The 24,941-nt window shown below is 43.8% G+C and overlaps 1 protein-coding gene across 1 annotated transcript in view; it reads left to right on the plus strand.

Moving 5' to 3' along the window:
• The window catches only part of LOC147903528 (putative serine/threonine-protein kinase SIS8), a 139,044-nt gene that overhangs the window by 58,857 nt on the left and 55,246 nt on the right, over positions 1-24,941 (plus strand). The window contains exon 6 of the mRNA XM_087399712.1: positions 23,345-23,385. Coding sequence (XP_087255838.1) covers positions 23,345-23,385 — 41 coding nt within the window. The remainder of the gene's footprint in view (positions 1-23,344; positions 23,386-24,941) is intronic.

Raw genomic sequence — 24,941 nt, forward strand, 5'->3', positions numbered from 1 at the left:
CTCTCAGGCTGTCCATACACTTTTCTTGCTCCCTCTATTCCCTGGTTTTCCAGTTCTTTTAGTCTCACTGTTTCTAGGTTCTTGCCTTATTGTTTATAGATTTCAGTATGAGCATAGTGCCCAGAAACGGCATTTCTGGGCACCCGAAACGGTTCGCCGTTTCCGAAACCAGAAACTGCGTTTCGGGCCGGCAATATTTTTTTTTTGGTTTTGTGTTTGTCAATGCCTCTAGAATTTATCCAAGACAACATATATATAGAGCAGCAATGTAAGAGCTTGTAGACACCAATGCTCATCTATAGAAGCAAAAGTACCAGCACACACACACACACACACCCGCCTCAACCACCGAGTAAGAAGTTAGAACCCCATTGGCAGGTAGGGCAGTTTTTGCTCTCCCTGTCCAGCCTCTCCTCTTGCTCTCCTCTCATCCTACAAGCCCCCTCTCAGCCATGTGAGAAAAACGGAGAGCAAGAGTGAGCAAGAGAGAGTGAGCTAAACTTAGGTCACTCAAAAGGTGGACTGAATGAAGTGAAGTACAAACAAGAGATGAGGGGTTTTGTCTAAGTGACAAAACCCTATCTAATCACTAACTGTAGTTAGGGATTAGACTGTGGTTAGGGGGAAAAACCTCTAAGAGGGAAAAGTGCCCCCAACCCACTTATTACATTACATTGGCCACTGCCTAGAATATAATAATAATTCTAACACCCCCCTGCAGTGCCAATGTGGTGTACAAGGTAGTGATCAATCACCAAATGGAGATAAGTTTAGGGCACCGCAAAATGCCTCAAACTTCTCACGTGGAAGTGCTTTGGTGAAGATGTTTGCAACATTGTCATGTGTTGACGCATAGATCATACTGATCTCCCCTGCATGCAACTTCTCTCTGACATAATGATAATGAACCTCAATGTGCTTCGTGCGAGCATGAAACACAGGATTCTTTGCCATCGCTATAGCACTTAGACTATCAGTGAGAATTGGAGAAGGACCCTCCAATAAGAGTCGAAGATCAGCGAACAAATGTCGCAGCCAAACACATTCAACTGTCGCTATGAAAGCTACCATGTACTCAACTTCACATGAGAAAGTAGCCACTGCAGATTGCTTCTTGCTTAGCCAAGAAATGCAAGCTTTGCCCAAAAAGAAACAATTACCACTAGTGAACTGCATGGTATCATAGTCTCTAGCCCAATCTGAATCATTGTAAGCATGCATTTGCAAGTCACCTTCCCTGGGAAACATCAAGCTAAAAGACTTTGTGCCCTGCAAATAACGGAAGATGCGTTTTACAGCCTGCCAATGGGGCTGTGCATATATCTGCTCACCTGAGATATTGCATACTGAATATCGGGCTGTGTATTGTACAAGTAGGTGACAAGTTAGGTGAGGCATCCAACAGCCTGGCTGTAAAGTGTGACATCCACTGATTCACCTGCATCATATATAGTAAGCTTCAGCCCCAACTCCATGGGAGTGGCTATAGGCTTACAATCATGCATGTTGAACCTATCCAAGAGTTTCTGCACATACTTGGATTGAGACATAACGATGCCACGCTTGTCTTGCATAAAGTGGATCCCCAAATAAAAATGTAACATGCCCAAATCTGTCATGTCAAATTCAGCTTTCAACTCAGCTTCGAAATCTGCAATTATATCCTCATTTGACCTGTGAGTAGCATGTCATCTACATAAAGAATGATGACCAAAATATCCCCTCCATCCTTCTTGATGTAGAGGGTGCTTTCCGTGGGACTATTATGTAACCCCTTACTTGCCAGGAATGCATCAATCTTGGCATACCATGCACGTGGGGCTTGTTTCAGCCCATATAAAGCTTTGTTAAGCTTGCAAACCTGAAGTGCATTGCCAGAAAGTTCAAATCCAAGAGGTTGTTTGACATAAATCTTTTCCTGCAAGTCCCCATTAAGGAAAAGCTATTTTTATGTCCAACTGATGGACATTCCAAACAAAATTTGCAGCCATGGCAATAACTGACCGTATGGTGGTCATCCGGGATGTAGGAGCAAAAGTCTCCTCATAATCTATGCCCTTTTTCTGTGCATAGCCTTTGGCAACCAGCCTTGCCTTGTACCTGTCAATGGACCCATCTGGCTTCCTTTTTACCTTGAAAACCCACTTGGTACCAATGGCATGCTTACCTGGTGGCAAATCCACAACATCCCAAGTCTGATTTTTCTCAATGGACTGCAGTTCATTGTGCATGGCATGCATCCAATGCACATTATCCTTTGCTTCTTCAAAAGAGTTAGGTTCCTCTTTATCAAGAAGAGTCCCTGCATAAGCTGTCTCAACTGAAAGAGCCCCCCTTGCTTGCCTTACTGCACTACGAGTCTTGCCAGACAATGGGGCCTCAAGCCTACTCTCCCTGAGAGTCTGTAGCAACCAATTCGAGACTGTTTTGACTGCTGCGTGTATCTCTTGAATTTCTTGCTTGACAACTTCATCCACACCCTGTGGAGGTACAAAATCAACCTGTGGCTGAATCGGGGCATGTGGATCAGGAGGAGGTTGCAGTAAATTCTGATTTTCAGCATGAACCTCAGCTGGGGAACCAAATGCTATAGGAAGCATCCCCTCAAAAACATCATCTGAAGAAGTCAGAATAGTAAATTCAGCATGTGTATGTGCTGAATTTTCAGAGAATATGACATCTCTACCAACAAAAATCTTGCGTGAAGCAGGATTGTAGAGATGATAGCCTTTGCTTTGTGCACTATACCCAACAAAAATGCATTTAAGTGCCTTATCTGACAACTTTTGTAGAAACTCCACAGGCATGTGGGCATATGCAACACATCAAAAACTCTGAAGTGATCCATTGAAGGCTTTCTCCTATGCCATGCCTCATAGGGAGTGATTGTATTCAAAGCCTCTGTGGGAGCCCGATTCAAAACATTGTTTGCACACATGAGGCCTTCGAGCCAAAACCTGTGAGGCAACTTTTTAGTGGTAAGCATGCATCTATCCATCTCCATAAGAGTGCGTTTTTTGCGCTCATCTTTGCCATTTTGTTGAGGTGTAAGCCTCACTGTAAGCTGATGCGTGATGCCCTTCTCCTTCAAAAATGCCTCAAACTCATGAGACATATACTCCCCCCCTCTATCTGTGCGAAGTGTCTGCACCTTGAGTCTTGTCTCATTCTCAAAGTGTTTGAAATGCATAAACACTTCTGATTTTGCCTTAAGACCATAGACCTTAGTGTAGTTGGTGAAGTCATCTATGAATGTAACATAATCCCAAAAGGAGGTGCCCTCATGGGACCGCAGGCATCACTGTGAATAAGCTGTAATTTGCGTGTAGCTTTCACTGCACCATCCTTCTTGAAAGGAAATCTATGCATCTTGCCAAGGATGCAACCCTCACATGCATGAGGAGGAGGTGACTCTAAAGGAGGCAATGCATCAACCATAGCATGCTTCTGAAGTGTCATTAGGCATGCCATAACTCTGCACTCTGCATCGCAGCAGTGGGAGTGCTCACTGAAAATGCAAGATCGGATCTTTTCTCATATATATCAAGTTGAAAAAGACCCCGATACAAAGTGCCAGATAACATCAAAGCATAGTCATTCTCTTTGTCTCTGACTGCACACTTAGCATCATTGAATACAACCTAAAATCCTCCTCTATTAAGAGAGGACATTGAAAGCAAATTCTTCTTTATACCTGGCACATAAAGAACATATGAAATTCTGAAATCTGTGCCATCAGTGGATGTGAGAATAATGTCCCCACTCCACACACTGAATAAGAATAATTATTTGCACAAGTCACCTTCTGTTTAGTAGGTGGAGGATGCAAAGATGCAAAAGGGCTCTTCTTAGAAGTGATGTGCTTTGAAGCACCAAGTATTCAGTGTCTCATTGACACTGAGAGAGCATGCATCCTTTGAAGGATCATAACTGCAAGTCAAGAAAGCATAAGGGTCATCATTATTAGTGGCTGTAGCATCTGAACTACCCATTGAAAAATCTGAAGTGCAAGACAAAAAGGCATAGTGCTCTTCCACAAAGTTGGCTGTAACATCTCCCCCATCATGTGAATGAGAAGCTGATGCATTTGACGCAGCCATACCTAAATCCCTTCTCTTTTCTTTAGCTATGCGCTTCTTGCATTCACCAATATAATGACCTGGCTTCTTGTAGTGGTGACAAATGCCCTTCTTTTTATGCTTATCTGCATCACCTTTAGCCTTATAAGAGGGCTGTCCTGAATCAGCTTTATGCTGATGTGCGGGCTGATTGGCATGTTGCTTTTGTTGCCCTTTTCCCTTGGGCTTGAACTTGGAAAGCATGGCATGCTCGCCAGCCTGAGTTGCCATATTTCTTCGTGTCTGCTCCTCCTGCAACATAAGTCCTACCGACTCATGAAAAGAGAGGATTGCTGCCCCCCCTCAATGCAGAGTGGTGGTAATCATTTCTGAATCCGGAATGACTTTATCAATATTCAGCAGTTGCTCCCTCAAATCCTGAAGCTTTGTGAGGTGAGTATTCATGGAATCTCCCTCATCCATATGCGTATGAGAAAGCTCTCGCTTCAGAAAGGAAACTCTGGCATCATTTCTTGCTACAAACATACTCTCTAATATCTCCCAAGTTGCCTTTGATGTCTTGCATGACCGAATGTGCGGAATAATGAACCTCTTGATAGAGAGAGAAATCACTGATAGAGCTTGTGCGTCCCTAGAATCTCATCTTTTCTGTTCTACTGTGGGAGCTCCTGGAGCAACAGCCCCAACTACTTGTGCTGCATTTTGACCTCTACCCGTGCCTCCAGCTGTAGGAGTGACAGGTGTAGCCCATGTATCTGGCCTTGCTTCATCTCTATTGACGTAATTCCAAAGATGTCTGCCAACTAAGATGTTGCGTACCATAAAACTCCTTGTCCACAAGGAGTAGTTGGTGCCATCCAACTTATCCTCTTGTGTGAGGACTCCAAACACCTCATTGGGGTTGTTTTGAGCCATTTTAGCCAAATAAATTAAAAAATACAGCAAATTGAACAAGTAAAATCCCTTCCTGAGATGCAAAATGCACAAGTAAAATCTGACAAAGAAAATCTGCCCCTAATAAATACTGTCATAGCCTATCAAAGGCTCGAAATGCACCCTAATGCTTTGCTTAATGCCCAAAAATTTGCAAATAGAATCTGCAAAAAATGGCAAAATTCTGCAAATTGACTCGCACTGAGTCCAGAAATGCTTGCAAACTTCCAAAATGCTCTTTTATCTGCAAAATTGCAATCCAAATGCAAAAGCGCCAATTTCTTGTGGGAAATTGCATACAAAAGAGGACAAATGGTTTGAAAGCCCCAAATGTTACAAAATTTGCACTCTGCCTACAAAAGCCCTAAATTGCACTGCAAAGTTGCAATGTAATAGCAAAAGCCCCAAATTTCTTCAACACTCGCAGACTTACTGCAATGTCTGCCCAAAAACTCCAATTGGGCTTCCAAAAAAAAACTGAGCCAAGCAATGGCTATATGCAAAGAGTGCGCCTGCAAATGAACCTTGCAAGTAGAACCTTGCTCAAAAGACCTGCATTAGACCGTACAGTACGGATGGTACGGTTGTATGGACGGATGACATGAGTTGTACGATGAAGGTACAATAAATTGTACGGACGGCTGGTGCAGCTTGTACGAACATAATGGCGACTTGTACGGACATAATGGCGACCTGTACGGACAGATTGCAGGTGTACGGACCTGATAGCTTGTATGGACGGCGATAGACTGCAATACGGAGTACGGATGAGAGCAGCGCCACATGTGTAGGTACAGACGATTTGTAGGAAGTACGGCGGTATAGTATGGACTGTCAGTCTATATGTTGTATGGACGTCGGCGTGTACGGACGAGTGTTGTAATGGGAGCGTGCTTGGCAATGGGACAGTACGGAAGCACGTATAGGAATCGTACAGTTGTACGGACTGTACGGAATGTTGATCTCGAGCTTGAACGGGCTGAAGTACGGGAGCGGGAGCTGAGTGCAGAGAGCTGAGAGCAGATGCGGAGATGGGAGCAGGTCTGGGAAGGAGAGTTGCTATGATACCAAATGTGAGAAAAACGGAGAGCAAGAGTGAGCAAGAGAGAGTGAGCTAAACGTAGGTGGACTGAATGAAATGAAGTACAAACAAGAGATGAGGGGTTTTGTCTAAGTGACAAAACCCTATCTAATCACTAATCGTAGTTAGGGATTAGACTATGGTTAGGGGGAAAAACTTCTAAGAGGGAAAAGTTCCCCTAACCCACTTATTACATTACATTGGCCACTACCTAGAATATTGCTCTCCTTAGCCGTTGCTCTCTTCTCCTTGCTCTCCTCAGCCCTTTGTTGGAATTATATCTATAATTCAGCAGTGACCAATGTAATATAATAAGTTAGTTAGGGGCACTTTTCCCTCATTTAGAGGTTTTTCCCCCTAACTGCAGTTAGTTCACTAACTATGGTTAGTGACTACTAAGGTTTTGTCACTATGACAAAACCTTATCTACACTACTTTGTGTAGTACTCTTTACACACTCTATTGCAACTACAGCTTCTCAGCTTACGACTCTCTCACTCTCTCTTGCTCTCACACTCTCTAATCCTTCATTTGGTATCAGAGCGGGTTCAAGACCCTCGTGCCACCAGCTCCCTCAACGTTCTCTCCCTCAACGGAATCCGACGTACCATCGCCGTACAGTCCGTACGGATTTCGCCGTACAGTCCGTACGAATTCCGCTGTCCGTACAGTTTCCGTCGTTGCTGCCGTACAGTTCCAGTACAGATCGCCGTTGCTGCCGTACAGTTCCCGTCGTTGCTGCCGTACAGTTCCAGTACTGATCGTCGTTGCTGCCGTACAGATCGTCGACAGCGCCGTACAGGCGCAGGTGCATCCGTACTATTTGGCCGTACAGATCGCCGTACTATTTGGCCGTACAGGTCCCCGTACATACTGTACGTACAGTTCGTACTGTACTGTACCACCTGTACCCTTCACAGATTTGTGTGCATTTACACAGGTTGCCTTCAGCCACAGGTGTTCTTTGGCAGGCACATCTTGCAGGAAACCACAAATTGGGGCAGTCATTTTCTGGGAGTACATTTGGGGCTTTTACAGACAGATCTGCAGATCTTGTCTGAAATTTGGGGCTTTTGTGTTAAAATTGCAGATTTGGGGCTTCTGGCTTTTTTTAACCCCTTTCTGGCTGCAATTTCTAGCTACAAATTGGGGCTTTTGTGTTTGGAGAGCATTTTTTGGAGTATTCAGTATATACTGCCTCTATTGGAGTGTTTGGAACACTTTTGGCAGATTTTGGAGAGTGTTCTATGCTTGGACAGATTTCTGACAGCTCAAGTGCAGAAATCTAAGTTGCTTATACAACCCGTGCTTGGGTGTGGTTTTTGGGAGTTGTGCATTCTATTCCCAGTAAGGGAATTCAACTTTGTATCTGCTTCAATTCCTTTTTCAGATATGGCCCATCAAAATCAGAATGATTTTCAGTTCGGTGGTCTTTCTCAGGAAGACAAATTGGATGGTACCAACTACTCCCTCTGGAGTTTCATGGTACGTAATATTCTGATTTCTCGTAATTTATGGGATTATGTCAATGGGGATGAAATCCGACCAGCAGATATTGCACCTGCTACCCCTCCTCATCAAGGAGGTGGAAGAGGTCGTGCACAAGGTGCAGCTGCAGGACAAGTTGTTGGTGCAGCTACAGTTAATACTCCTGAACAAAAGAGATGGGATTCACGAGATGCCTTAGCTTTGTCTTGCATCTCTCTTTCAGTAAAAAGATCAATCATTCCGCATATCCGGTCGTGTAAGACCTCCAGGGCAGCGTGGGATATTTTGGAAAGCATGTATGCAGCACGGAATGATGCCAGGGTATCTTTTTTAAAAAGAGAGTTGACCAATACACATATGGAGGAGGGTGACTCCATGTCAGCCCACCTCACTAAGCTTCAGGATCTCAGAGAGCAGTTGTTAAATATAGATGAAATTATTCCTGATTCAGAGATGATTACAACCACTCTGAATTCTCTTCCTGAGTCTTATCTCAGCTTTCATACTTCGCTGAATTTATCATTGAGGGGGGGTGCAAATCCTCTTTCTTTTCATGAGCTGATAGGACTTCTGCTTCAGGAAGAGCAGACCAGGAAAAATTTGGCTTCACGTGCAGGTGAACAAGCCATGCTCTCAAAATTCAAATCAAAAACAAAGGGACAGGCAAAAACAGCAGCAAATCAGCCTTCCAGTGGGTCAGGACAGCCTTCACAAAAGGCTCAAAGTGATGCAAGCAAGCCCAAAAAGAAGGGTTTCTGTCACTACTGCAAAAAGCCAGGTCATCACATAGCCGAATGCAGGAAAAGGATTGCAAAGGAAAAGAAAAACAGCTCAGGAATGGCTGTTTCAGATTCAGCCCCTTGTGCATCTGACAGTGGGGATGCTGCAGCCAACTTTGTTGGTCAAGATTATGCCTTTTTATCTTGCATTTCTGATTCTAGGTTGGCTGTTCCAGATGCTCGGGATAGTACAGCTTCATGCAGTGATGACACTTATGCATTTTTGACTTGCAGTTTTGACTCTTCTTCAGATGCATCTGCTTTCAGTGTTGATGAAACACTGAACACATGGTATTTTGACAGCGGTGCATCCAAGCACATCACTTCGCGGAAGTGTCTCTTTACTTCCTTGCATCCTCCCCCTGTTGGTAAGAAAGTCACTTGTGCCAACAACTCCTCATATTCAGTACGTGGCACAGGAGCAGTTGAGCTCACTGCAATAGATGGCTCTATTTTCAGACTTTCTGATGTTTTATATGTGCCTGGCATAACCAAGAATCTCCTTTCAGTGTCCACTCTTAACAGAGATGGATTTCAGGTCATCTTTGAGGATGACAAATGTGCTGTCCGGGACAGGGAAGCTAACTATGCCTTAATGTTATCTGGTACTCTGCTGCGTGGGCTTTTTCAGCTTGATATTTTTCAGAAAAGAGCAGCTCATGCTTTGGCAATTTCTTCCCCTACAGTTGCCATGCAAAATGCAGAATTATGGCATGCCAGATATGGCCACATGCATTACAACAGCTTGATGACACTTCAGAAATTTTCAATGGTTGATGCATTGCCCCCTCTTGCAATACCTCCTCCACATGCCTGTGAAGGGTGCATTTTAGGTAAAATGCATAGATTTCCCTTCAAGAAGGATGGTTCAGTTAAAGCTGTTCGCAAATTGCAGCTTATACACAGTGATGTCTGTGGTCCCATGAGGACTCCTTCATTGGGTGGTCATCTTTACTTTGTCACATTTATTGATGACTACTCCAATTTTACTTGGGTTTATGGGCTGAAAAAGAAATCTGAAGTGTTCACAGTGTTTAAACACTTTTCAGCCATGGTTGAAAATGAAACCGGGCTCAAGATACAGATATTACGCACGGATAGAGGTGGGGAATACCTATCTGCAGAATTTGATGCTTTTCTCAAACAAAAGGGTATTGTGCATCAGCTCACAGTCAGGCTAACCCCTCAGCAAAATGGCAAAGCTGAGAGGAAAAATAGAACCCTCATGGAGATGGACAGATGTATGCTGAAAAGCAAACACATGCCTCATAAATTCTGGTTAGAGGGTTTGATGTGTGCCAATTACATTTTGAACAGGGCTCCCACTAAGGCTTTAAAAACAAAAACTCCTTTTGAGGTCTGGAATGACAGGAAGCCTTCAGTGGATCACTTCCGAGTCTTTGGATGCCTTGCCTATGCACATGTGCCAGTTGAATTTAGGCACAAATTGTCAGATAAAGCCATCAAATGCATATTTGTTGGATACAGTGTAGAAAGCAAGGGGTATCGTCTCTACAATCCTGCTACACGCAAGATCATTGTAAGTAGAGATGTCATATTTTCTGAAAATTCAGCTTACACTCAGGCTGATTTTCAAATGCCTTCACCTTCAGAAGATGTATTTCAAGGGTTGCTACCCATTGCTTTGGGTTCCCCTGCTGATTTTTCTGATCCAAATCAGAATTTACAGCAACCTTCACATGCTTCAGTTCCGCCACGGGATGTCATGCCTCCTCCACAGGAAGTGGAACAAGTGGTACAGCCAGAAATTGCAGACATACATGCAGCAAAAACAGTCCCAAACTGGCTGTTACAGACTCTCCGGGAGAGTAAACTTGATGCTCCGTTACCTGGCAGGACTCGCAGTGCAGCAAGGCACATGGAAGGTGCTAATTCAGTGGAATCAGCATATGCAGGTACTCTCCTTGATGAAGAGGAGCCTGCCACATTTGAAGAGGCACAAGGTAATGTGCATTGGATGAATGCCATGCACGATGAGTTGCAGTCAATTGCCAAAAATCAGACTTGGGATGTTGTGGACTTGCCACAGGGTAAACATGCTATTGGCACACGATGGGTATTTAAAGTCAAACGGAAGCCAGATGGCTCCATTGACAGATATAAAGCCAGGCTGGTTGCTAAAGGCTATGCTCAGAAAAAGGGCATAGATTATGAGGAGACTTTTGCTCCTACATCCCGGATGACCACCATCCGATCAGTAATTGCAATGGCTGCACATTTTGAGTGGAATGTTCATCAGTTGGACATCAAAACAGCCTTCTTAAATGGGGACTTGCTGGAAGAGGTGTATGTCAAACCACCTCCGGGTTTTGAAATTACAGCAAATGCACTTCAAGTCTGCAAGCTTAATAAAGCTTTATATGGGCTGAAACAGGCCCCTCGTGCATGGTATGCCAAGATACATGCCTATTTGACCAGCAAGGGGCTGCACAATAGTCCTACTGAAAGCACCCTCTACATCAAGATGGATGGGGGGGAAATATTAGTCATCCTTCTTTATGTTGATGACTTACTGCTCACAGGGTCCAATGACGACAAAATTGCAGATTTCAAAACTGATTTGCAGACCCACTTTGATATGTCAGATTTGGGGCTGCTTCATTTTTATTTGGGGATCCAGTTCTCTCATGAGAGACGTGGCACTGTTATGTCTCAGTCCAAGTATGTTCGGAAACTTTTGGACAGATTTAACATGCAAGAGTGTAAGCCCATATCTACTCCTATGGAACCGGGGCTGAAACTCACAATGCATGATGCAGGAGAATCAGTTGATGCCACACTTTACAGTCAAGCTGTTGGATGCCTCATATATCTCTGCAATACTAGGCCTGATATTCAGTTTGCAGTATCTCAGGTGAGCAGGTATATGCACAGCCCTAAAACTATGCATTGGCAGGCAGTTAAGCGCATCTTCCGTTATTTGCAAGGCACCAAGTCTTTTGGCTTACTATTTCCCAAGGGGGGTGACTTGCAGATGCATGCCTACAGTGATTCAGATTGGGCTGGTGATTATGACACTAGGCAGTCCACTAGTGGCAATTGTTTCTTTTTGGGAAAATCTTGCATTTCATGGCTAAGCAAGAAACAATCTACAGTGGCTACCTCATCATGTGAAGCTGAGTACAGGGCAGCTTTCACAGCAACAGTGGAATGTGTCTGGCTGAGACGTTTATTTGCTGATCTTTATCTGTCTTTGGAGGGTCCTTCTCCAATTCTCACTGATAGTCAGAGTGCCATTGCAATGGCAAAGAATCCAGTGTTTCATGCTCGCACGAAGCACATTGAGGTTCACTATCATTACGTCAGAGAGAAGCTACATGCAGGAGAGATCAGTATGATCTTTGTGTCCACACATGACAATGTTGCAGATATCTTCACCAAAGCACTACCACGTGAGAAGTTTGAGGCATTTCGCAGTGCCCTGAACTTATATCCATTTGGTGATTGATCAGCCTTGTACATGACATTGGCACTGCAGGGGGGTGTTGGAATTATATCTATAATTCAGCAGTGACCAATGTAATATAATAAGTTAGTTAGGGGCACTTTTCCCTCATTTAGAGGTTTTTCCCCCTAACTGCAGTTAGTTCACTAACTATGGTTAGTGACTACTAAGGTTTTGTCACTATGACAAAACCTTATCTACACTACTTTGTGTAGTACTCTTTACACACTCTATTGCAACTACAGCTTCTCAGCTTACGACTCTCTCACTCTCTCTTGCTCTCACACTCTCTAATCCTTCACCCTTGCCCCCTTCTCTCGTCCTTGTTGTCCTCTCAAGCCTTGTTGTATGACATATGTAATAATAATAATTACATATGTAATATATATTTTATTAACCTTAAAAACCAAAACTCCGTTTCCACCGTTTCTTTTGGTGATCGAAACTCCGAAACACCGTTTCCCGCTCGTTTCCGTTTCCCCTTTTCCGAAACTTTTGGGAACTATGAGTATGAGACCTCAACTTCAAGCATCATCTGTGTTGTGTTAAGATGGCTGCAAATCAGCTTGACAAAACCTATGCAAAAGAAAGACAAGCTTAGAACAAGAATTTGAAGCATGCAATGGGTCAGGATGATGCTCCTCAATTTTCTTATGAGGCACAGCTTGTATATGAAGTCATGCACAAGGGGTTTGAAGGCAGTTCAGAAGATTGGAAAGAGCCAACTCCCACGGTTGGCATTATAGTTGAAGTGAATGCTATAGTTGATCCAGTAGGGAATCTGCGAAGAATGCCGTCGTTATCTTTTTCCCCGGTTGAATGCCAGTTGCCGCAGATGTAGGTTATTGGCTCACACGAACTTTGGGTGGATGCTTGTTCAAAAAGTGCAATGCAGCGCGGGGGTCTTTTGAAGTCATCATGACAGATGAACATGACAAGCAAACGCTTTTGGACCGTTGTCCCCTTTATTATGGGTAGCTAATGGTACAGTGTGAGGGGATGCAGTGACTGTTGTGGAAGTGTTATATGTTCTAGGTATAAAAAAGAACGTGCTTTCTATCTCAGCCATCTCCACAAATGGCTCCCGGGTAATTTTTGATGGTTATCGTTGTGCTGTGTATGACAACCGGCATGAAAACTGTGTAGTGCTACTGGCACACTTTCTAGAGGGCTGTACCATCTTGATGCATATGAAAAACAGGCTGTTACAGAAGCAAATACAGCTGTTGAATTTGTAATTTCAGATACACACTTGTGGCATGAAAGATTGGGGACATCTCAACTATGGAAGTTTGGTGAAAATGCATTCTAAGTGAGGGCTGTTTGTTTCACAAGCATGTTTTGGAGGCGTCTCCAAATAGGCGTATTCAGTACCATCCCATGTCTTTGCACAACTGTAAACTTCCATGGTTGACATAGCCCAATCTAGCATGCCATCATTCTGCAGCTTTCATTACAAAAGTAACCATTGCCACACATGCATTTTATATGCCACTGTCGTGTTTGTCCAGCTGGTACAAACCCTGATTTAAAGTGACTAGTAATTATTTGATGGTCCTTTTCCCTATTCCAATAATGCATTATCATCCTTAAAAATGAAGGCATAACCGCTTCTGCCAAAAGAGAAAAGTGGATGGGCATCCAGAAGACATAAATGAAATTCCATCAACTGATGACAACAAAAACTTCCCAACTCCCCTCACAGGGTATGAAGGATTTGCCAACTGGAGCAGGCTGAAAACCAGTAAATAAATGTGTCTGGAAGCCTTACTGTCAAAATACCAAACTGTAGCTGAAGTATTACTCACACTAAGTGAAGCAATGAACAAAGGAAGGGCAAACCGTCAAGCACATAGTTTGCTGAAGCATTTCCCTTGCTTGCATTTGGTGTATTCGAATCTGAGATTGTCATTCTCGCTTCCTTTATCTTTTCAATCTTCAGCCTCATTCTTGCACTCGCTGATATAGCGTCCAGTTTTGTTACAATGGTGGCACTTATCCTTCTTTTGGACTGACGTGAGTATCTTATTTTTTCTTAGATGGATGTGTTTAATTAGCCCTAGACTAATGGACACCATCATGAGACTTGCCCTTGCCTTTCGCCAACAGGGCTGGATCACCACCATGCACATCAACATGTTCATTCTAGTCTGTTCTCATGCAAAAATAGTCCACTAGCTAGTGTTGTGGTCACAAGCTTGCTGTCAGCTGTCACCTCATCAATATCCAACAGCTGTTCTCTAAGATCGTGGATCTTAGTTACATGATCTGACTTTAAACACTCTTCTACATCCTGACACTATGAAACTGTCTTTCAAGGAAGAACCCTTGGCCTCATTCCTTGCCTAATGTTGGGGTATTTCAGAGTCTACAGTGTGAACAAGCTTTTGGCTATTGTATTAGTGTGAATGTGGTTGTGGTTGAAGGGTCATTTGACCTTTGGGGATTAGATTACGCTTGAGTTTATTTGTGTGACATCATCTATGATGTCAAGGAGATTCTCTGACTGAGATCATCAGTGGTGTATGTGTATGGGAAGATAAGGCATCTTCTACCTATAGAATGAGGCTTGTACTTTGCAATACATCAATAAACTTCAAGCATTCTGCCTCAGCATTGTCTCCAACTTTCCAACTCTCTCTCTCTCTCTCAAAGCTAATCATTGAATCAGATGTTGCAGATGATGCTGACCTTCACAAAATCTATTGTCATTTTTTGGGAGGAAGAATTTTATCCTTGGACTGCTGCAAGTAATTGATTTTCAATCAAAATCTGGTCGCCCCGGTCCCCTGTTTCTAGCCCCACTGCCTTCATGGAGGAATAGACACTCAGATCTGAAACTGCCATTTTCTTGAAGTTTTTCTCCCTTCTACATTGGTCATCAAAATTCGTGGAGAGGTTATCAACTTCCTGCTATTCTGCTCATCGTTGGTGATTTTTCCTTGATTGTTTTTTATTTCAACGTCAAAGCTTATGATTGTCACCTATCCAGCCCGTCAATTCTTCAGCACCTTGCCTTTTGTCATCGACAAAACGCCACCACGAGCCAATCAACTTGTTCAAAAAATGTTACCTCGTCCAAGGGAAATTCCGGATGTTATGCTCAAGCTGAGGTAACATGACCTTGGAAGGGTCAATCGGTATTTTCCCTTTAGTAGACCAACAATTATAGATAATTTGCATTGCACTTTATGTTTATAGTCAAAGGGATTTAATGTGAAGGTCGTTGGTGAGGGTGGTTTGCATGACTAGGTGAGCCTAAGGCCAAAGGCCGAGGTGTTCTATTCGGGATTTGTGTCTAGGGGCAAACGGTTTTAATGAATCCCAAGAAGGGGTAAAAAGGAGCATCTACTCTACCATGTCGACTCATCTAGGGAATTGGGGGCTTCGCACAAAGAGAACCGTGTGAATTGAAAACATAGGAATGATTCGAATCATGGGTGGTCTGCAAAGCAAGGCTGGGAGGAAAAACTACTGCAAACCATCCGTGATTCTCTTGTTTAATTCTTTTTGGTTGTTGTCATTGAACGTTCTCCTTTAGCCGGCTCAAATCCTAGTTCAGCATTTGGAGCATTGACAAAGCTAATATGGCTCTCACACATACAAATTTGCACACCCACACATCCTTGAGCATCCATTTATATCGGCACTCTGGAGCTGAAAGGCAGACTCAACCGTGACAAAGTCTTGCATGAAAGAAGAATGCTATATCAAAAAGTAGTCCACATTCTCTTCATTCAAGCTACGATTGCTTGTGAAAACTATACAATTTCAGTCTAGTCTCTCCAAAACAAGCATCTAAGCCAAAAATGCTTAGACAATCCAGTTGATAGGGCAACGTGCCCCTTAAGATTCAAAGAATTTATCGGTTTATTGCAATATCAGCAAGCCGCAACATGGACGAAAAGTTCACAAGGTGAGATTGTATGTCCAATAATACGACGGGAACATATATCTAGATGACTCCAGGAACATGCCCAAACTCATACTCTAAAAACACTCATATAGTGCAGTTTCAATCTCATGATCGCCACTCAACCATAAACTCCATCACACATAGCTAGGAACATATACTAACCCCCTACTTGTCCGTACGGAGTGTCAAGAGCTTGTTTTCACTTTCATTTTCAGTCATGGCAAGAAAGTGCTTAAAACAAGACAAGACATCAGACTTGGACTTCAAAGGAAACACCCAAGTATGTTTGGTGAAGTCATCCACAAGGTTGACAAAGTATAATTAGCCCCAAAGACACCGAGACTCTAGATGTTAGGACCTCTTTTACCCCTGGTTAGGGCGTTTTCTCCCTTGGGGTAATTAGGGATATTGTTATTCTTTGAGGGACATAACCCTAAGCGTGTTGTACTTTTCTTACTCTTGCAATAGCTTTAGTACATTTTGCTTCACTGTTTGTTCTCTCGACTCTCTATTGTCTTCCCCCATTTCCAACCAATATACTTTCTAGTGTGTGAAGGTACGGGTCGAAGAGAGAGAGAGAGAGAGAGAGTGCAGGTACAAGACGAGTCGAAAGAGAAGTCACGTCAAACTTAGATAGATAAGGTTCCTAAACACAAGTACAAAGTACTTGTATCTAGGCCTAGGACTAAGTGTCCTAGGTGTCACATAGGACTAAGTGTCCTATGTGGCATAGAAGGCACTAACACTATAAGTGCCTACACTAATGCCTACAAGGCACATACCATGGCCTATAGGGCATCACTAGAACCACCAAAAGATGGCCTACAAACCCCCCTCCATGGGATGGGCTGAAGTACTCTGGAAACGTCTCAGAATACCTGGTAGTTTCTTGTCATGGTGGCACATGTTCATCCAAAAGGATATAGCCACCTATGAATGTACAAGGAATGTCAGATCATGTAACAAAGGGAACCAAGTGTAAAGCCTGTCGGAAGACTTCGAACTTGGGATGAGGAAGTGCCTTTGTAAACATATCTGCGATGTTGTCCTCTGTGGGAAGATAGGACAACTCTCTGTCTCCTGCTGACAACCGCTCCCGAACATAATGATAGTGAACTTCAATATGCTTGGTACGCGCATGAAACACTGGGTTACGCGCAATGGCCAAAGCACTCTGGCTGTCAGTGTAGACAATAGTGGAGGATGTCTGGCAAATACCAAGATCTGTAAGTAAGTGTCGAAGCCAAACACACTTTATTGTAGCGGTGAAGGCTGCCCTGTACTCAGCCTCACAACTAGACGTGGCAACTGTTGGTTGCTTCTTGCTGAGCCAAGAAATACATGAATTGCCAAGCAAAAAACAATTGCCAGTATGTGACACTCTGGTGTCCGAACATCTTGCCCAGTCACTATCCGTGTAAGCATGCATGGTAAGTGAACCCCGATCACCATAGAAGAGGGCTAAATCCTGAGTGCCTCTGAGATATCTGAAGACTCTCTTCACTGCCTGCCAATGCTGTGAACTGGGCATGTGCATGAATGTGCTGAGCTGAGATACTGCATACTGCAAGTCAGGTCTGGTGTGACAAATAAATAAGGCATCCAACAGCGTGCTGATAAAGAGTGATATCACATGGTGGGCTCCCATCATGAGCTGAGAATTTGAAGCCAGGGTCCACTGGAGTAGAGATTGGCTTGCAATCCTCAAACTGAAAACAATCAAGGAGCTGTCCAATATACTTGGACTGAGACATCATGCCTTGAAAGCTGCAATTTGCTGAGTATTTGGGCCCGTAATGAGCATATCATCTAGATATAAAATCAGCACTAAAAAATTAGATCGACTCCCGCAGACATAAAGAGTGGGTTCTGTGGGGCTATTCTGAAATCCAAGGGATAGTAGGTGTGCATGAATTTTGGCATACCATGCCCTGGGTGCCTGCTTCAAATCATAAAGGGCCTTTCTAAGCCGGCATACCTTATTTTGAGAATTAACAACCTCAAAGCCAGGAGGTTGTGTGACATATACTTCTTCTTGCAGATCCCCATGAAGAAAAGCAGTCTTGATGTCGAGTTGGTGCAGTTGCCAATGATGATGGGCTGCAATGGCAATGACACATCTAATGGTAGTAATCCTGGATGTGGGAGCAAATGTCTCCTCAAAGTCAATGCCTTGTTGTTGGGCATACCCTTTTGCAACAAGAGGGGCTTTGTATCGATCTATGCTGCCATCAGATTTCCTTTTTAATTTGTAGACCCACTGGGTACCAACGGCATGCTTGCCGGGAGGGAGATCTACTAATTCCCATGTGTCATTTTTGGCAATGGATTGTCACTCCGCTCTCATTGCATCCATCCACTCTTTGCTGTCAAAAGCATCTTTATGGCACAAGGGCTCTTCATTGCAAGCTGTAGCAAGGAGTGCAAATTCAAGAAAGTGACCATGCATCGGTCTATTCCTTGATCTTGTCAGGGAATTTGAAGCCAGGGTCCACTGGAGTAGAGAATTTTGGCATACCATCCACATATAAAATCAGCACTAAAAAATCAGATCCACTCCCACGGAAATAAAGAGTGTGTTCTGTGGGACTACTCTGAAAACCAAGGGATAGTAAGTGTGCATGAATTTTGGCATACCATGCCCTGGGTGCCTGCTTCAAACCATAAAGGGCTTTTCTAAGCCGGTAGACCTTATTTTGAGAATTAACAACCTCAAAGCCAGGAGGTTGTGTGACATAGACTTCTTCCTGCAGATCCCCATGAAGAAAGGCAGTGTTGACGTCAAGTTGGTGCACTTGCCAATGATGATGGGCTGCAATGGCAATGACACATTGAATTGTAGTAATCTTGGATGTGGGAGCAAATGTCTCCTCAAAGTCAATGCCTTGTTGTTGAGCATACCCTTTTGCAACAAGACGAGCTTTGTATCGATCTATGCTACCATCAGATTTCCTTTTTAATTTGTAGACCCACCGCGTTCCAATGGCATGCTTGCCAGGTGGGAGACCTACTAATTCCCAAGTGTCATTTTTGGCAATAGATTGTAACTCAGCTTTCATTGCATCCATCCAGTCTTTGCTGTATATAGCATCTTTATGGCACAAAGGCTCTTCATTGGAAGCTGTAGCAAGGAGTGCAAACTCAAGAAAGTGACCATGCTGTCTATTCCCTGATCTTGTCCGGGCAGCAAAAGGCTGATCTTGTTTGCTGTCCCTCAATGTGTCAAGAAGCCATCTGGGAACTTGCCTTTGCTGTCTATTGACAGCTCTTTCTTCAATGATTGCATCATGAGTAGTGGGATCATTTTGTGCCGGAAGAGAAACCTGCAAATCAGCATGAGGTGGTGGCTGATTATTGCTTAGTGGAGGGCCTGCAGGAGGCTCATGCTGCTGCTCAAAATCCTCTTCTGATGATGGTAGAGGTAACCAAGATTCAAAGGCATCAAACATGTCAAGATCTGGCTTTGCTTTGCAGTCCACAAGAGGAGAAGCTGAATGTTCAGCAAAGATCACATCTCTACTGACAATAATCTTCCCAGTATTTTGGTTGATATAACCGATACCCTCTGCTCTCCTGGCTGTAACCAATGAATATGCATTTGATTGCCTTGTCATCAAGCTTATGTCTCAGCTGAGATGGTACATGAACATATGCAAGAGACCCAAAGACTTTCATGTGTGAAAGTGAAGGCTTCCTGCCTTTCCATGCTTCATAAGGTGTAATAGTCTTCAATGCCCGTGTAGGTGATCTATTCAGCACATAGTTGGCACACATTACTGCATCAAGCCAAAATTTATTGGGCAAAGACTTGGCCTTAAGCATGCATCTGGCCATCTCCATTGTGGACCTGTTGTTCCTTTTAGAAACAGGATTCTGCTGAGGAGTGTAAGGACTAGTGCATGAGTGAATAATGCCCCGTGAGGATAGAAATGCATTAAACTCCTTTGACATATACTCACCCCCCCTATCTGTGTTGTGAGGGTTACAAGCTTTTTTCCTGATTCATTCTCAACCATATTGAGCCATCTCTGAAAGCATAAGAAAACTTCAGATATGGCCTTTGAAGGATATACCCAGCAATACCTTGTGAAATCATCAATGAGAGTCATGAAATACTTGTATCCTCCAATGGCATTTGTCCTCATTGGGCCACAGACATCACTGTGTACTACCTGCAATTTCCTTTGTGAGGGTTTGGGACAATTCTTTTGGAAAGGAAATCGATGCATCTTACCCAAAAGACCACCCTCACACACATGTTTGGAAACTGTGTGAGTCTGAGGTACATCATTTGCCATCTGCTTTGAATGTAGCTTTGCAAGAGCTCTATAATTGAGATGGCCCATTCTCTCATGCCAAAGATGAGTTTCAGCAAGTTGTGAATTTGAAATAGCCAATACTTCAATAGAAAGTGCAGCTGGATGATGATCAAGGTGATAAAGCCCTTTTTGCAAAGTGCCAGTGAGAACTATGGCATTGTCATCACGAAGATCATATACTAGGCATCTGTAGCCATAAAAAATTACTCTGAAACCTGAAGTAGCAATTGCTGAAATTGAAATCAAGTTGACTTCAATGCCAGGCACAAAAAGAACATTTGTCAGAGTGACAGGATGGCTGGAAATGGATGTGAGCTGTGCATCTCCAACTCCTTTTATAGCATATGAAGCATTATTAGCACATGTAACAGTCCCCCCTCGAGGTGCATCAGCTAGAGAATGAAACAACTGTCTACAGGATGTGACATGCTTGGAAGCACCACTATCAAAGTACCAGGACTGAGCATCATTAGCAGTAAAGAGTGCATCAGCTTTGGAGGGATCAAATGAGCAATGGACAGCCCATGCTCAATCATCCTGAAGAGCATGTGCACGTGAAGCATCTGTTGGCTCATGGGATTCAATAGCATGTGCGGCATTAACTATCAATCCTGCTTTCTTTTTCTCCGAAGCAATGCGCTTCCTGCATTCTGAAATGTCATGTCCAGGCTTGCGACAATAGTTGCATCTTTTCTTCTTTCCCTTATCTTCTGTATTTTTAGATGCATGGGAGGAATTGCAGCTGCTATGCGTAGAGGAATTGCAGCTCCTATGCGTAGAGGAATTGCAGCTGCTATGCGCAGATTTTGGCCTGCCCATAGGCTTGGAAGCCTTGCCTCTTCCTGTCTGCTGTGAAGCAAATGCATGATCAGGAATAATGGCTTGTCTGTTAGCTCTACTTTGCTCTTCCTGCAAAAGCAAAGTAACTAGCTGGTCAAAAGAATAGTGGTCTGGATTACCCATGGCCACTAATCAAAGGGTTGTAGCAAACCCTTGATATGTATCTGGCAGTCCATTGAATGTGGTACTGACAAGCTGTGAATTTGGCACCACCTCATCAATGTTGGCAAGCTGTTCCATGAGGTCCTTGACCTTTGTCAAATATACATCCATTGACTCACCTTCATTCATATTCACTTCCTGTAATTGCCTTCTCAAATATGCAACACGAGCTTCATTGCGAATCTGATAGAGAGAAGCCAATTTATCCCAAGCATCGTTTGCTGTCCTGCAAGACCGGATGTGTGGAATAATGATTCTCTTGCATGATAAAGCTATGCATGAATGTGCATTTGCATCTCTTGCATCCCATCTTGACTGTTGTTGAGTTGGAAGAGCAAGGGTAGGAGTGCTAGAGGAAGAGGCATCAGGAGGAGTACCCCCTGCAGAAGGACCAGCAGTAGAAACAACCACTGTAGCATTGGCTGGCCTCAGATCAGCCCCAGAAACAATATTCTACAAATGCTTTGCCACAAGAATATGTTTCATGAGATAAGACCACATCGGATAGTTGGTGCCATCCAACTTATCATCTTCACGAAGAACTCCAAATAAATCTTGATTGTTCCCAGCCATAGCAACTGTGATACCCTGAAAAAGACTTGAAAACCCAAAAGCCTCAAGGCTATCACTGCAAAATGCTGGCTGTCCCAAAAATGACAGCAAATATCTGCAAATTTCTGACCCAAATCAAAGGGCAAATGCAGATCTGACCCAAATGTGTCTGTGATAGGCAATGTTCACTGCAAAAACAGCAAATTTTGCAAAAGCCCCAAATTTATTGAGGGCAAGTAGGCCAAAAAGAGGGCAAATGCAGAGAAGCCCCAAATGTTGTTGAAATTTTTGCAAATGTGACCCAATGTATGCAAATTTGACTATGTCGTGCAAATGTAACTTAATGTCCTGCAATCTGACCCAATGTACTGCAATCTAAACAAGAAATTGCAGACCAAATCCGAAAACTCCAATATTTTTGCAAGAAATTGCAACCAAAGGAGGTGAAAAGAAATGAAAGCCCCAAATTTGCCAATGTCTTGCAAAAGCCCCAAATCTGCAAATGTCTGTAGATGACTGCAGTGAGACCAAGGACTTGATTCCAGCCAACGCTAAAACATGTACAGAAGCTGTGGTGAATCTGTACGGAATACCCAGATGAAGCTGTACGGAATACCACTGAAGGTACGTAGTACGGGAAGCTGGTACAGATTGCTGACGATTGAAGGTACGGTGAAAGTACCTTGTACTGCTATGTAGGTACAGTCGTACGGTGTAGGTACCTTGTACGGTAAAGGTATATGAATGGCGTACGGTACAACGTACGGATGGAGTACGGCGATGGTACTGTTGTACAAAGCAAGTGCGACGGGCAGAAAGGCTAGCGACGTAGCTAGGCTGCAGAAAGGCTAACGACGTAGTTGGGCTGCAGAAAGGCTAGCGATGTAGCTGGGCTGCAGAAAGCGGAATCTGTACGACGATGCAACGGCTACGTGCAGTACGGACAGCGACGGCGCAGGTACTAATCACTGATACCAGGCCTTCCGTACAACTGTACGGAAGGGAATGCAGATACACCTGTTACTTGGGGAGCTGGACGCCTGCTCTGATACCACTGAAGGTACGGGTCGAAGAGAGAGAGAGTGTGCAGGTACAATATGAGTCGAAAGAGAAGTCACATCAAACTTAGATAGATAAGGTTCCTAAACACAAGTACAAAGTACTTGTATCAAGGCCTAGGACTAAGTGTCCTAGGTGTCACATAGGACTAAGTGTCCTATGTGGCATAGAAGGCGCTAACACTATAAGTGCCTACACTTATGCCTACAAGGCACATACCATGGCCTATAGGGCATCACTAGAACCACCAAAAGATGGCCTACAGTGTGCTCTTTTGCATAAACTAAGATGGTGTGCTTATTAGTTTGAAAGTTTAGTGTGCAGCATTATTGTATAGAATCTCTGCTTGTACTGGAAAATGGATTGAATGCAAACTTAGAGATGGTGCAATTTTTGTGGCTGATGATAATGTCCATTGTCTGTGCTACTAGTCATTTTATTGATCATATGATGTGGATACAGTTCAGCCATAGTTTTCTGCCTCTGAGTTGGGACGTTTGTAAAAAATATTGCTTAAAATATGGTCCTTCTTTTCCTTTTTGTTCTCTCTCTCTCTCTCTCTCTCCACCCCTCCCCCTCCCGAGGTTTTGGTGTTAGGGATCCTTCTTTTTATTGTTAGGGATCCTTCTTTTTATTATTCTTACAATTTCCAATCTTTTTTGGGGAGCAGGGTCCTATGGAGAGGTATATCACGGCGACTGGAATGGAACTGTAGGTGTCGTTTCTCTCGCTATTTGTGGACTGTTGTTTTATTGCACTTTGGATCTGAGTTTGGTGGATTTTTACATGAAGCTTCAAGTGTTCATTGCAACTGTGTCCAATTGTATAGTAGACCCTTGCGATCTAGAAAGTTTACAATGTTATGAATGGTGCAGTTTGGAATTGAAGAGACCTCCACTTTGATAGAGATTCGGTCGATGCTATGTAACAAGAAACACACGACGGCCTGTAACAAAAGGCCGTGTTGCGTTTCTCTGATATAGCATCGACCAACCCTCTATCCCCCAAAAAAAATAAACACAAGATAGAGAAACAAGGATCGACTAGTTAGATCAATGTATCATTTCTAGAGATTGATATTTGTGAGGGTCATACTTTTTTTGTTACGGGGGGAGAAGGTGTAAGCCTTTCCTACCTTCCATCACTGATGATCCAATGGTTTAGTGGACTGAAGAGGGCTCCCGTGAACTGTCCATACAACTTCCTGCCATAGTATTTCTTTTGTGGATGCCTTTCCTTGGTTTTCTTGGTTCTTTCCTTGCTGTTGCACAGGTACAGGGTCAGCTGGAGCTCCTTTGTGTCTTGCAGGTCCCGAAGAGAGGGCTGCAGCTGAGATTGAAGGTGGGCACTTGCCCCGCACACTGTACTGCAATCCTGTGACCCTTGTGAGGGAGATGCGGGGGCTGGGGGCAGCCCTGCGCTCTGTGAATGGGGGCACACAGGTACGGAGGGGCAGTGGAGCAGCCCGTGGTGCAGATGGAGGGGGTCTGGACAGCTCCACACTCCAAGCAGAAGATTGGGAGCAGAGGTGTGCGGCTGACGGGGGGATTAGGCAGCCCCATGCTGCAAGGAGCGGCCCAAGACAGATGTGGGGGAGCCCCACGCTGCAGGGAAGGCCACACATTGAAGAAGAGGACCGATTTGGAGGGGGGGGAGGGGCGGGGCGGGGGGGGGGCTGGGGGCTGTGTGAGTGGGCTGGGGGCAGGGGGAGAGAGGGCTGGAGAGATTTATTAACATCTGCAGAAGCCAAGAAAGCGTATAAGACTGAAATTGTCTATCATACATCTAAGAAAAAACTACCGATGAATCATGAAACTACCAACGACAGGAAAGGAACTCCATGTCTCGAGGAGTTCCTATCCTATCTTGTCATATGCCCTATATCGATCACCAGGTGCAGAGTCCACGGTTCTTCACAGACAGCAGCGGCTAGAAGAGTGGCCTTCATGAGAAAGAAATAAGGTTTGTTAACGTCTATGAAAGACCGAAGGGTTTATGAGAGTGGGACCATGGTTTGTTCTTCACACTCACAGGCACAGGACCTTCATGGCAATTCCACTCTCCAGATTCGCCATTCCAGCCTCACTTCATGTCTACTTGATGTATTTGATGGTTTTCATAGGATTTATCCAGACTTTATGTATTTTATTCATATTTATTAGAAGTTCATTTTCTTGCAAAAAATAAAAAAGAATATTACAATACCTTTCCTTTGTGCTTTGCAGTTATTGAATTGTAGCTGTATTGGCAAGGTCTGAAATTGTTGT

The sequence above is a fragment of the Dipteris shenzhenensis genome, chromosome 3 (assembly GCF_047967505.1).
Source record: "Dipteris shenzhenensis isolate YYH24624 ecotype China chromosome 3, Dip_SZ_1.0, whole genome shotgun sequence".
In the NCBI taxonomy this organism is placed as follows: domain Eukaryota; kingdom Viridiplantae; phylum Streptophyta; class Polypodiopsida; order Gleicheniales; family Dipteridaceae; genus Dipteris; species Dipteris shenzhenensis.